A 14,842-nucleotide genomic window follows, 5' to 3' on the forward strand; every position below is an offset into this window, starting at 1 on the left:
CTTTAATCAGCCCTGGTTGAAAGAAGTGCACTAGCTTTAATCAGCCCTGGTTGAAAGAAGTGCACTAGCTTTACCCAGCCCTGGTTGAAAGAAGTGCACTAGCTTTAATCAGCTCTGGTTGAAAGAAGTGCACTAGCTTTACCCAGCCCTGGTTGAAAGAAGTGCACTATTTATGGAATAGGATGCCAATTGGGACGAACAACACTGGATGTTGGCGAGCGATAGACAGAGGCTGACAAAGATGTTGTGACCAAGATTCAGATAGATAATTAAATGAATTAGATTATTAAATTAATCTCAAACATTGTAAATATCCTCCTGGTAACATTAACAGGGTTGTAACTGTGATATTCTGTAATGGAGACAGTGGGACAGTAGCTTAATTTAACACAGTTGTAACTGTGATATTCTGTAATGGAGACAGTAGAGGACGAGGACGAGGAGGGTATTCATGTTGGTGTTTCACACCCTGGTTCCACCCTAAGGCCTCATTAGGCTCTTATAGTTAGACAGTATTCACATCCCAAACAATCCCACGATGCACCTCACTTCCTGTTCACCCACCTAGACATCGATGGGCCGTTTCCCGGACACAGAGATTCTCTACCGTCAATAAAAAAATTTAGTCCAGAACTAGTCGCAATCTGTTGTCCAGGAAACCAGACCGAAAGGTCCTGAAGCTATAAAGCAGATGATTTGTCAGCATGTACAAGTCCCTAACAGTCTCCACCTGCTCCAGTGATACAGTACAACAGGCCTCTACACTACAGCAGACAGCAGTCTCCATCTGCTCCAGTGATACAGTACAACAGGCCTCTACACTACAGCAGACAGCAGTCTCCATCTGCTCCAGAGATACAGTACAACAGGCCTACGCTACAGCAGACAGCAGTCTCCATCTGCTCCAGTGATACAGTACAACAGGCCTACACTACAGCAGACAGCAGTCTCCATCTGCTCCAGTGATACAGTACAACAGGCCTACACTACAGCAGTCATGACACAGCAGTCTCCATCTGCTCCAGTGATACAGTACAACAGGCCTACACTACAGTAGACAGCAGTCTCCATCTGCTCCAGTGATACAGTACAACAGGCCTCTACGGTACAGTAGACATGACAAAGCAGTCTCCATCTGCTCCAGTGATACAGTACAACAGGCCTCTACGCTACAGTAGACATGACACAGCAGTCTCCACCTGCTCCAGTGATACAGTACAACAGGCCTCTACGCTACAGTAGACATGACACAGCAGTCTCCATCTGCTCCAGTGATACAGTACAACAGGCCTCTACGCTACAGTAGACATGACACAGCAGTCTCCATCTGCTCCAGTGATACAGTACAACAGGCCTCTACGCTACAGTAGACATGACACAGCAGTCTCCACCTGCTCCAGTGATACAGTACAACAGGCCTCTACGGTACAGTAGACATGACACAGCAGTCTCCACCTGCTCCAGTGATACAGTACAACAGGCCTCTACGCTACAGTAGACATGACACAGCAGTCTCCATCTGCTCCAGTGATACAGTACAACAGGCCTACGCTACAACAGAAAGCAGTCTCCATCTGCTCCAGTGATACAGTACAACAGGCCTACGCTACAACAGACAGCAGTCTCCATCTGCTCCAGAGATACAGTACAACAGGCCTACGTTACAGCAGACATGACACAGCAGTCTCCATCTGCTCCAGCGATACAGTACAACAGGCCTACGCTACAACAGACAGCAGTCTCCATCTGCTCCAGTGATACAGTACAACAGGCCTACGCTACAACAGACAGCAGTCTCCATCTGCTCCAGTGATACAGTACAACAGGCCTCTACACTACAGCAGACAGCAGTCTCCATCTGCTCCAGTGATACAGTACAACAGGCCTACGCTACAGCAGACAGCAGTCTCCATCTGCTCCAGTGATACAGTACAACAGACAGCAGTCTCCATCTGCTCCAGTAATACAGTACAACAGGCCTACGCTACAACAGACAGCAGTCTCCATCTGCTCCAGTGATACAGTACAACAGGCCTCTACGCTACAGCAGACAGCAGTCTCCATCTGCTCCAGTGATACAGTACAACAGGCCTCTACACTACAGCAGACAGCAGTCTCCATCTGCTCCAGTGATACAGTACAACAGGCCTACACTACAGCAGACAGCAGTCTCCATCTGCTCCAGTGATACAGTACAACAGGCCTACACTACAACAGACAGCAGTCTCCATCTGCTCCAGTGATACAGTACAACAGGCCTACACTACAGCAGTCATGACACAGCAGTCTCCATCTGCTCCAGTGATACAGTACAACAGACAGCAGTCTCCATCTGCTCCAGTGATACAGTACAACAGACAGCAGTCTCCATCTGCTCCAGAGATACAGTACAACAGGCCCCTACGTTACAGCAGTCATGACACAGCAGTCTCCATCTGCTCCAGTGATACAGTACAACAGGCCTCTACACTACAGCAGTCATGACACAGCAGTCTCCATCTGCTCCAGCGATACAGTACAACAGGCCTCTACGTTACAGCAGTCATGACACAGCAGTCTCCATCTGCTCCAGTGATACAGTACAACAGGCCTCTACACTACAGCAGTCATGACACAGCAGTTTGCATTGAACAGGATCTGCTTCAGAGACACAAGTGAAACGTTTTGGTTGTTTAAAACTAAGTTGTTAAACTACAGTATCTCCTCTTTACAGAAAGCTATCACTCCAGTACATCGTTCACTCATACAGCAGATTAACTCAATCAGACAAATGTTTATTATCGTTTCATGTCCTAAAACGTCCTTGAAAAGCCAGCCCTTACTGTACATACAGGAAACATGATGTCTGCCAGCAGTCAGTCAGGCAGTCACCCAGTCAGGCAGTCAGTCAGGCAGTCACCCAGTCAGGCAGTCAGGCAGTCAGGCAGTCACCCAGTCAGGCAGTCACCCAGTCAGGCAGTCAGGCAGGCAGGCAGTCAGGCAGTCACCCAGTCAGGAAGTCACCCAGTCAGGCAGTCACCGAGTCAGGAAGTCACCCAGTCAGGCAGTCACCCAGTCAGGCAGTCACCCAGTCAGGCAGTCACCCAGTCAGGCAGGCTGGCAGTCAGGCAGTCACCCAGTCAGGCAGTCACCCAGTCAGGCAGTCAGGCAGGCAGGCAGTCAGGCAGTCACCCAGTCAGGAAGTCACCCAGTCAGGCAGTCAGGCAGTCAGGCAGTCACCCAGTCAGGCAGTCACCCAGTCAGGCAGTCAGGCAGGCAGGCAGTCAGGCAGTCACCCAGTCAGGAAGTCACCCAGTCAGGCAGTCACCGAGTCAGGAAGTCACCCAGTCAGGCAGTCACCCAGTCAGGCAGTCACCCAGTCAGGCAGGCTGGCAGTCAGGCAGTCACCCAGTCAGGCATTCAGGCTGGCAGGCAGTCACCCAGTCAGGCAGTCAGGCAGTCACCCAGTCAGGCAGTCAGGCAGTCACCCAGTCAGGCAGTCACCCAGTCAGGCAGTCTGGCAGTCAGGCAGTCACCCAGTCACCCAGTCAGGCAGTCAGGCAGTCAGGCAGTCAGGCAGTCACCCAGTCAGGCAGTCAGGCAGTCACCCAGTCAGGCAGTCAGGCAGTCACCCAGTCACCCAGTCAGGCATTCAGGCAGTCAAGTAGTCACCCAGTCAGGCAGTCAGGCAGTCACCCAGTCAGGCAGTCAGGCAGTCACCCAGTCAGGCAGTCAGGCAGTCAGGCAGTCACCCAGTCAGGCAGTCACCCAGTCACCCAGTCAGGCAGTCAGGCAGTCACCCAGTCAGGCAGTCAGGCAGTCACCCAGTCAGGCAGTCAGGCAGTCAGGCAGTCACCCAGTCAGGCAGTCACCCAGTCACCCAGTCAGGCAGTCAGGCAGTCACCCAGTCAGGCAGTCAGGCAGTCACCCAGTCAGGCAGTCAGGCAGTCACCCAGTCAGGCAGTCAGGCAGTCAGGCAGTCACCCAGTCAGGCAGTCAGGCAGTCACCCAGTCAGGCAGTCAGGCAGTCACCCAGTCAGGCAGTCACCCAGTCACCCAGTCACCCAGTCAGGCAGTCACCCAGTCACCCAGTCACCCAGTCAGGCAGTCACCCAGTCAGGCAGTCAGGCAGTCAGAAGTAATGTGGATGAAGAATGTAAAGATATAACAGGCTACCAGATTGAGCCTCTCCTCTCCTCTCCTCTCCTCTCTTCTCCTCTCTTCTCCTCTCATCTCCTCTCCTCTCCTTTCCTCTCCTCTCCTCTCCTCACCTCTCCTCTCTCTGCTCTCTCTGCAGCGCTATCTTCTCTTCTCTCTCCTCTCTCTTTGCTCTCTCTGCTCTCTCTGCTCTCCTCTCTCTCTGCTCTCTCTCTCTCTGCTCTCTTTGCTCTCTCTCTCTGCTCTCTCTGCTCTCTCAGCAGCTCTCTCTTCTCTTCTCTCTCTCGCTCCTCTCCACTCTCTATCACTCCTCTCAACATCAGCACAACTCAGAAGATATTGCAAAAAAAACTTTTCCCTCAGGTGAAACATTGTCATAGCCCATTAATCTTTTCAAACTTGGCCCCAGTCGGTTCGCTCCGATCCTTAGGAGGGAAGGAGGCAGGGAGGCAGGGAGGCAGGGAGACAGGGAGACAGGGAGGCAGGGAGACATGGAGACAGGGAGGCAGGGAGACAGGGAGGGAGGGAGGGAGGGAGGGAGGGAGGGAGGGAGGGAGGGAGGGAGGGAGGGAGGGAGGGAGGGAGGGAGGGAGGGAGGGAGGGAACTGTACCTCCTCTAATCGTATCTTTTTAATGTAGTCAAGGAAGGATGGCTCAGTAGCATCCCAAATAGCACCATACTACCCTCTGTAGTGCACTACTTTAGACCATATTCTGTGGGTTTAATGTTGTTCACTATTAATATTCTGTGGGTTTAATGTTTTTCACTATTAATTTTCTGTGGGTTTAATATTGTTCACTATTAACATTCTGTGGGTTTAAAATTGTTCAAAATTAATATCATGTTGGTTTAATATTGTTCACTATTAATATTCTGTGGGTTTAATGTTGTTCACTATTAATATTATGTGGGTTTAATATTGTTCAAAATTAATATCATGTGGGTTTAATATTGTTCACAATTAACATTCTGTGGGTTTAATATTGTTCACTATTAATATTCTGTGGGTTTAATGTTGACTTACAGTGAATATATGCATAGCTACACGTTTAGCATGCATATATTGTCCGTGTTGGGATTTGAACCCATGACCTTGGCATCACAAGACCACCAACCTCACTAGATATTGATAGTCAGCTGTCTTGACTAACAGACAGTGATATGAGAACTGTTGGGTTCCTTCATCAATGGCCTGGATTCACACAGCGTCTCAGAGTGTGTGGTTCTGATTTGGGATCAAAGGCCTGGATTCACACAGCGTCTCCAAGTAGGGGTTCTGATTTGGGATCAAAGGCCTGGATTCACACAGCGTCTCCGAGTAGGGGTTCTGATTTGGGATCAAAGGCCTGGATTCACACAGCGTCTCAGAGTAGGGGTTCTGATTTGGGATCAAAGGCCTGGATTCACACAGCGTCTCAGAGTAGGGGTTCTGATTTGGGATCAAAGGCCTGGATTCACACAGCGTCTCAGAGTAGGGGTTCTGATTTGGGATCAAAGGCCTGGATTCACACAGCGTCTCAGAGTAGGGGTTCTGATTTGGGATCAAAGGCCTGGATTCACACAGCGTCTCAGAGTAGGGGTTCTGATTTGGGATCAAAGGCCTGGATTCACACAGCATCTCAGAGTAGGGGTTCTGATTTGGGATCAAAGGCCTGGATTCACACAGCGTCTCAGAGTGTGTGGTTCTGATTTGGGATCAAAGGCCTGGATTCACACAGCGTCTCAGAGTGTGTGGTTCTGATTTGGGATCAAAGGCCTGGATTCACACAGCGTCTCAGAGTGTGTGGTTCTGATTTGGGATCAAAGGCCTGGATTCACACAGCGTCTCAGAGTGTGTGGTTCTGATTTGGGATCAAAGGCCTGGATTCACACAGCGTCTCAGAGTGTGTGGTTCTGAGATGCGTCACTCTGTGAATATAAGCCAACGGCTGTAGAGTTTATTAAAAGGTTTATTAAAAGGTTTATTATAAGGTTTATTATAAGGTTTATTATAAGGTTTATTATAAGGTTTATTATAAGGTGTATTAAAAGGTTTATTATAAGGTTTATTATAAGGTTTATTATAAGGTTAATTATAAGGTTTATTAGAAGGTTTATTATAAGGTTTATTATAAGGTTTATTAGAAGGTTTATTAGAAGGTTTATTAGAAGGTTTATTATAAGGTTTATTATAAGGTTTATTATAAGGTTTATTATAAGGTTTATTAGAAGGTTTATTATAAGGTTTATTATAAGGTTTATTAGAAGGTTTATTATAAGGTTTATTATAAGGTTTATTATAAGGTTTATTAGAAGGTTTATTATAAGGTGTATTATAAGGTTTATTATAAGGTTTATTATAAGGTTTATTAAAATGTTTATTATAAGGTTTATTAAAAGGTTTATTATAAGGTTTATTATAAGGTTTATTATAAGGTTTATTATAAGGTTTATTATAAGGTTTATTAGAAGGTTTATTATAAGGTTTATTATAAGGTTTATTAGAAGGTTTATTATAAGGTGTATTATAAGGTTTATTATAAGGTTTATTATAAGGTTTATTAAAATGTTTATTATAAGGTTTATTAAAAGGTTAATTATAAGGTGTGCGACCAGTGCAGGTGAGCACCCTGTGGAGTCAACGTCTGTGTGTGAGAACCAGATGTGCAGCTGAATCAATAAATTAAATGTTCCCTACACTACTTCATAGAATCATTTAAAGCCCTGCAATCACAAACACCTTTAAAACCTTCCAGAACAGGAGTCAAAAATAACCAGGGAAGTGTTCCATATGGAAAAATATTCCCTATGTAGTGCACTACTTTAGACCAGAGCCCTATAGAACCCTATTCCATATATAGTGCACTACTTTAGACCAGGGCACTATAGAACCCTATTCCCTATATATAGTGCACTACTTTAGACCAGAGCCCTATAGAACCCTATTCCCTATATAGTGCACTACTTTAGACCAGAGCCCTATAGAACCCTATTCCCTATATAGTGCACTACTTTAGACCAGAGCCCTATAGAACCCTATTCCCTACATAGTGCACTACTTTAGACCAGAGCCCTATAGAACCCTACTCCATATATAGTGCACTACTTTAGACGAGAGCCCTATAGAACCCTATTCCCTATAGAGTGCACTACTTTAGACCAGAGCCCTATAGAACCCTATTCCCTATCCCCCCCCCCCCCCCCCCCCGCTGCCCATCCGTCCCTCCCCCTCCGCCCCTCCCCTAAAGTTGTCAGTCAAGGGTGCTGTTCTAGGGCTGATTCCAAACAAGCCTTTCTGTTGGCTGCTGTGATCACTAACTAGATAGTGTGTTATTGTCCATTCCACTGCACCATTTACAAAGGAGAGGAGGGTGTCTGGTGGATCCCTTAGTCTGTATAATAGGGAACTAGTTTTAAATGCACAGGGGCCCATATGGCTGAGCAACACCCAGCCCTGAGCAACACCCTGAGCAACATCCTGAGACATCCTGAGACGTCCTGAGACATCCTGGGACATCCTGAGACATCCTGAGACATCCTGGGAGATCCTGAGACATCTGAGACATCCTGGGACATCCTGAGACATCCTGAGACATCCTGGGACATCCTGGGACATCCTGAGACATCCTGAGAGATCCTGAGAGATCCTGAGACACCGTGAGACATCCTGAGAGATCACTCACGTTGCAGAGCCACTGTGTTCATCCATTAGCTGGGGATAGAGGCTATCTACTCTAGGTATTGTGGCTAAAAACACACAGAATACACACAGAACACACACAGAATACACACAGAACACACACAGAATACACACAGAATACACACAGTACAACGTCAGGAAACAACGGACAACTGCCACTGCTTCTCTGCATCAATTATTAAAACATATTGATCGCAATGAATCTGATAATGAATTGTGGGACGACTGTAGGAAGTGGTTAGAAATTACCCCACTGCACTGTCATACCTCACGTGTGTGTGTGTGTGTGTGTGTGTGTGTGTGTGTGTGTGTGTGTGTGTGTGTGTGTGTGTGTGTGTGTGTGTGTGTGTGTGTGTGAGAGAGAGAGAGTGGCATACTTAATGTGTCCTACTAGTGAACCTGCTCTCAGCAGAAAAAATGACCCCAACACCCCTCCCCTCCCATGGCCTCCTCTACCCCCCCCCCACCCCTACTTCCCCCCCACCATCCCTTGACCCCCATCTCCGTCCACCTCTCCCCACCACCCCTCACCTCCCCCAGCCTCCTCCATCTCCACTACAGAGATTTAGAACACTGACAACACCAACAAACCAGACCTTAATGGTTCTTTTGTCCGCCATCTTTCTTTTACAACCTCTGAGGCGTCAACCCAGAGATGTGATGCGTCAACAGGAGTCACACCCCCCCCCCCCCCCTCATCCCCCCCCCACCCCCCCCCCCCCATCCCTCTATCCAGCCCCTGCACACGAGCTCTCTCTCTCTTCCCGGATAGCTCTTATCAGTGATTCGTCTTCGACTGTCATTATCAATCTGCCTGTGCATTTAGCAACGTCGTTAGACATGAGTTTTTCACTGAGGATCAGAGAGGAGAAAGCCACAAACACAGTCTGCTCTCTCTCGCTCTCGCTCTCTCTCTCTCTCTCTCTCTCTCTCTCTCTCCCTCCCTCTCCCAAAGCATTAGGCACGAGTATTTCATTAAAGAGAAGAGAGAGCCACAAACACAGTCCGCTTTCTCTCTCTCTCTCTCTCTCTCTGTCTCTCTCTCTCCATGTCTCTCTCTCCCTGTCTCTCTCTCTCTCTCTCTCTCTCTCTCTCTCTCTCCCCCCATCTCCCAAAGCATTAGGCACGAGTATTTCACTGAGGATCGGAGAGAGCCACAAACACAGACTGCTCTCCATCTCTCTCCTTCTCCTCCTCCCAATGCATTAGGGGTACTAGTGCAGGTTGGCTCAGTGCCAGGGAATGGCAAGCAGAGCAACAGTGCCCTCTTCAGGTGATGTACCTCCCCCATTCATCTATCACCCCACCCACCCCAATCCTCTCTCTAGCCTTCCCTCTATCATCCAGTGACTCTCTCTCTCTCTCTCTCTCTCCTTCTCTCCACGTGGGCTCCTCCTCCCCTCCTCCCCTCCTCCAGCTCTATGACATCAGGAAGAGCATGTTTGTATTGAGGGTTTTATTAGCAGGACAAATTAATAAGGTTTTGATAAAAACACATCATGGATTAGGTTGGAATCTGAGTCCTCATTATTGAATAATCCTTTTTCAATTGGATGTGTATCAGGTTCCGTAAAGGGCACACAGACACACACACACACACACACACACGTACGCACGCACACGCACACACACACACACACAGTTATTCTGCTAGGATATGACAGTGATTCACCGTAGAGAGAGGGGGAAGAATTACGGTCAGTTTTAGCTCAGATGAATGAATTGTTTCCTACACCGATATAATCAACAAATGAGTTTTAAAAACATTTCAGAAGCCCTATATTAAGGTTCTGACTTTGGACTTCGAGCAGGTCAACGGTGTCAACTGTGTGTTTTGATGTAGTATCAATATACAAACATACAGATCTACTAATAGCGTAAATACACAATCCTATAGAACATCATGAGGGGAAAGGAGGAGGAGTCAACGTATTGGGGGGGGGGGGGGTGCACGAGCTGGAAGCATCAGTAGAACTCAGTCGTTGTCTCTAGATGTATACAGAGTGGTTTCACTTCTTCTGTTGTTGTGTTGTGGTAGTAGATGTTTCTCCTACTGGTGTTGTGGTACTAGATGTTTATCCTACTTGTGTTGTGGTACTAGATGTTTCTCCTGCTGGTGTTGTGGTACTAGATGTTTCTCCTCCTGGTGTTGTGGTAGTAGATGTTTCTCCTACTGGTGTTGTGGTACTAGATGTTTCTCCTACTGGTGTTGTGGTACTAGATGTTTATCCTACTGGTGTTGTGGTACTAGATGTTTCTCCTGCTGGTGTTGTGGTACTAGATGTTTCTCCTACTGGTGTTGTGGTACTAGATGTTTATCCTACTGGTGTTGTGGTACTAGATGTTTATCCTACTGGTGTTGTGGTACTAGATGTTTCTCCTGCTGGTGTTGTGGTACTAGATGTTTATCCTACTGGTGTTGTGGTACTAGATGTTTCTCCTGCTGGTGTTGTGGTACTAGATGTTTATCCTACTGGTGTTGTGGTACTAGATGTTTCTCCTACTGGTGTTGTGGTACTAGATGTTTCTCCTACTGGTGTTGTGGTACTAGATGTTTCTCCTACTGGTGTTGTGGTACTAGACGTTTCCGTAATATAATCAATGATAAAATGGTGAGCTGAGTAGACAGGCGAGAAAAAAATGTTTCTTTCACAAATGTTTTTTTAAAGGCATCTTTGCAACACATCAATTTCACCATCTAGCCTGCATCCCAAATGCCCCCCCCCCCCCCCCCCCCCCCCCCCCCGCCGCCCCCCCCTATTCCCTTTTTATAGTGCACTACTTTTGACCAGAGCCCTTTGGACCCTATTCCCTTATGAACCCTATTCCCCCTATTCACCCTGGTCAAACGGAGTGCACTACGATAGGGAATAAGAGGCGGCCGTTTGGAAGGCAGGACACCATTTATCTCATTCAACCTTCTGAGGCCCATTTAAAAGGTCATGTGTCTGTAGAATCTGACAAGGCTTTAGACGGTTGCCCACGTGGTACATGTTTGATTGAAATATCTTTTTAAATAACTTTTTAAAAAAATAAAAAGGGGAACATAATAACAGCAAGAGACTGTAGGGAGGAGACGCGAAGGGAAAATTAATAGTATGCATGTTGTTTGTTTGGTTCAGTCTATAGTTAACCACATGTCATACATGAATTCATATATATGTGATTTTTTTGGGGGGGGGGTTTAAAAGGTACAGTGGGACTTATAGTGGGACTTATAGTAGGGGGGTGATTCCCCCCCTTTCTCATTGGTGTTAAGACCAAGTCAGCTATAGTGTATAGTGTAGAAGGGAGCTCAGCACTGTTGGACCGGGCAGTTATACGCAGTACTTATAGACCAGTAAAAGTTATCTTTTACCTGTCTGGACGGGTGTACGGATCCCTTAGTCTTGAATCCTCCCTGGGAACTGCACTCCGAGGCACTGAAGTGGTCTGAACTAGTGGAGGATCTCTTGGAGAGAGTATCACAGCCCCCTACGAAGGTGTTGTCCAGAGGGAGCTCCTGAATCATGTGGTGTTTCTTCACGGAGACCGGCGTGTCCGCTTTGAGGTGGAACGCGGACTGCGGAGAGGCGGACTTGTAGTGCCTTGCCAGGTCTGGACTGGAGGGCTTGAAGGTGGTCGTTGGAGCAGCGTTCCAGTCAAAGTGGCCAGGCTCCTCCAGCTCGGCAGGCAGGCTGATGTTGCCGTTAATGGGCTCGTGAGCCGGGTCGTCCGGCTTGTTCTCCTCGATGGTGACAAAGTTCAGGAGGGAGCTTTTAGGCGACTTCCTTTTCTTACGCTTCTTCTTCTTGTTCTGCTTGTTCTCCTGGTTGGGAGACATCCACTCAGCGCCCTGCTTCTTTCTCTGGGCCGCCTTGAACCGCGAGGTGTGACGGCAGCGCACCAGGACTGTCACGAAGATCACCACAATCACCACCATCGCCCCGGCTACGATGGCGATCATGATGGTGAGATAATCTCCGCTCTGGTAAGTCTCACTGCTCTCCCCGATGTTCCTGTCCAGGGGCGTCTCCATGGTGCGGCGAATGAGGTCGTAGATAAACGTGGCGTTGCCGACCGTGTCGTTCACGTAGAGGAACACCAGCACCAGGGTGTGCAGGGACTTAGGGTAGCCCAGGTCGCTAATGTTCACGACCAGCCGATGGAGGCCGATGTCGGAGATAGCAGGCTTCTCCTCCAGGGTAATGTTTCCTGTCACAGGGTCGATCCGGAACAGACCTTTGGTGTTGCCGCTAACGATGGTGTACTTGAGCTCTGCGTTCATCCCTGTGTCACCGTCCACAGCAAAGACCTCGGCCACCACCGATCCAGGGATGGACGAGAGGGGGACCAGTTTGAAGGAGGTGTTGGAAGGAGGGTAGATGACGATGGGGGTGTTGTCGTTTACGTCGATGACATTGATGGTCACCTTGGCGGCCGAGGAACATGGGGGCCGCCCGCTATCCACCGCCCGGACGTCGAAGGTGTAGGAGCTCTGCTGCTCCCGGTCAAAGGACACGTTGGACTTTATTACTCCAGAGTACGGGTCTAGGATAAAGTTCTCGTTGTCGCTGAGTATCGAAAGCGTGACGGCGGCATTTTCCCCGGCGTCTGAGTCTGTGACAGTTATCACACCCACCGTGCTGTACTTGGGCAGGTTCTCTGACACAAAGAACTGGAAGTGGTTGTGGGTGAACTTGGGGCTGTTGTCGTTTTCGTCGAGCACTGTCACGATGACTGCCGCCTGGCTCTGGAGTGGAGGCGTCCCGTTGTCTCGGGCCGTTACCGTGAAGAGGAACCGATCCTGGTCCTCGCGATCGAAAACCCGGGAGGCCGTGAGGACACCGGTTTTACGGTCCAGGTCAAAGAACGAGGCGTTAGGGCCCAGTTGGTAGACGATCTCCGCGTTTTTCCCGCTGTCCTCGTCGGTGGCGCTGAGAGTCGTGAGGAAGAGATCGCGTTTGTTGTTCTCCACGACGGCCAGCTCGATGACAGGATGGCTGAAGATCGGCGAGTTGTCATTTTCATCCTCCAGCCTCACCCTTACCAACGCTGTCTGGTTCAAGCTCGGCTTGCCAGAGTCGGAGGCTATGATTTTGAAGTTGTACTCTTTGGTCCCCTCAAAGTCGAGCAGCGCCGACGTCTCTAGTAGATACTGGTTGTCGTACACCGCTTTGAGGTGAAAGGGGACATCCTTCTCGATGAAACAGATGACCTTGCCGTTGACGTCCGTGTCCTTGTCCGACACGGTGATCAAAGCTATCTTGGTGTTGATTGGGTCTTTCTCCGAGAGGAACACGGTGCCGTTTATTGGACTGATGATATATCTCAGATCGATGTTTGGCGGATTGTCGTTCACGTCCGTCACGTTTATAGTTACGGTAGCTCTGGCTGGGCTGGAGCTGCCGTCGCTCGCTAACACGGATAACTTGTGTATGGCGGTCTCCTCTCTATCGAGGGGTCGCTGTACAGTTATAAGGCCAGTGGTGCCGTTTAAAGCAAATAGTCTCTTGGTAGCTGGGGACACCTGCGTCCCGAACATGTATTTGATTTCGGCATTCGCCCCGACGTCTGCGTCCGTAGCCTGTAGCTGGACTACGGACGTCCCTATTGGCGAGTTCTCCGGTATGTGGACCTCGATCTGGTTCTCCCTGAACACCGGCTTGTTATCGTTAACGTCTGTGACGGTGACTTGGAGGATGGCGGTGCTGGATTTCTGTGGCATGCCGCCGTCCTCCACCTTGATCTTCATGACGTACGTGTCCTTCTGTTCCCTGTCCAGGTTCTGCTGAACGATGAGCTGCGGCCACTTCTCCCCCTCGGGCGTCTCTACGATGTCCAACCCGAAGGCGCTTTGCCCGTTCACCAGCTGGTACTTGTGTACACTGTTGGGGCCGGTGTCGGGGTCGGTGGCGGAGGGGATGGCGAAACGACTGTTGATCAGCGTGTTCTCCGGGATGGAGATGTTGATGACGGGAGACGGGAACATGGGAGCATTATCGTTGGTGTCCTTGACTACGATCTTAATCTTTATCAATCTGAAGTAGTCGTTGGGTAAAATCACCACCTCGATCTCGAAGGAGCATTCGTTCTCCTCGAACGAGGGGCCGGGACAGAGCCTCTCCCTGTCGATGCGATTGGAGGTCGTAAATATCTCTCCCGTGCTGCTCTGCACTCTGAGCAGAGGGTTGTCGCCGGCTTTAGACACCAGCCTGTAGACCAGGTTAGCGCTAGCTCCGGTAGCAGCGTTTGTATGCGAGACGTTCAGGTCCTTCGGTATGTTTCCAATGAGAACGTTTTCCTGCAGTTCCTCTCTAATAGGATAGATCAATTCCTGGGCTATAGAAGGGTCCATCCAAAAACAGGCAACGAGAGCAGCCAACAAGTAAAAGTCTGTTAGATCCATGGTGACAACGGTCCTGTGGTTACAGTGTTTCAGACCTTGTGGATTTTAAACACTTCTTCTTCTTTCAATGCAATGTTGACTGTCAGAGTGATGGATTGGTGAAATCTTGCATTTGAAGAAGGGGCAGTTTCCACACACGGACAACCCTATGAATAGACAAAGAGTTTGCATTAGATTTATTTATTTCAGTAAAGCCTCAGATCAGGGGGGTGGGGGGGGGGGGGGGGGTGTTCACACTTTTAGGGTTGGTGCTTTCGAAAAGATGCGTAAAAATCTAACTGAAAAAAAAATCCAACATAATTTCACTTTAAAATATCCTATATTTGATCATAATACCGTCGGACTACAGCAAAGGTGCTATAAAATAAAACAACCAAATCTCATCTCAAACACACATGGCATCCACAGTGTCCGTGATTAATACATTTAACATTAACCTAACTTCAAGGTATCTAATTGTTGTAATCTACCATTTTTACCCATCTCCTCTCTCCTCTTTGGTTCCTGGACACTTGTTTTGGTTACATCCCCCCCCTCAAAAAAAAAGCCCTTAGGATAATATCATACTGCAGCAAGCGCTCAAGCAGCCATTCAAGTCTGTGCCCTCTTCTCCCCAGACCTTATACACATTATGCCC

The 14,842-nt window shown here is 48.5% G+C and overlaps 1 protein-coding gene across 2 annotated transcripts in view; it reads right to left on the reverse strand.

Annotated features, from left to right (window-relative positions):
- The window catches only part of LOC110512986 (protocadherin-9), a 550,907-nt gene that overhangs the window by 535,022 nt on the left and 1,043 nt on the right, over positions 1-14,842 (reverse strand). For both annotated transcript variants that reach the window (XM_036951478.1, XM_036951477.1), the window contains exon 2: positions 11,176-14,351. In XM_036951478.1, coding sequence (XP_036807373.1) covers positions 11,176-14,205 — 3,030 coding nt within the window. In that variant the 5' untranslated portion in view covers positions 14,206-14,351. The remainder of the gene's footprint in view (positions 1-11,175; positions 14,352-14,842) is intronic.

The sequence above is a fragment of the Oncorhynchus mykiss genome, chromosome 18, assembly GCF_013265735.2.
Source record: "Oncorhynchus mykiss isolate Arlee chromosome 18, USDA_OmykA_1.1, whole genome shotgun sequence".
Classification (NCBI taxonomy): domain Eukaryota; kingdom Metazoa; phylum Chordata; class Actinopteri; order Salmoniformes; family Salmonidae; genus Oncorhynchus; species Oncorhynchus mykiss.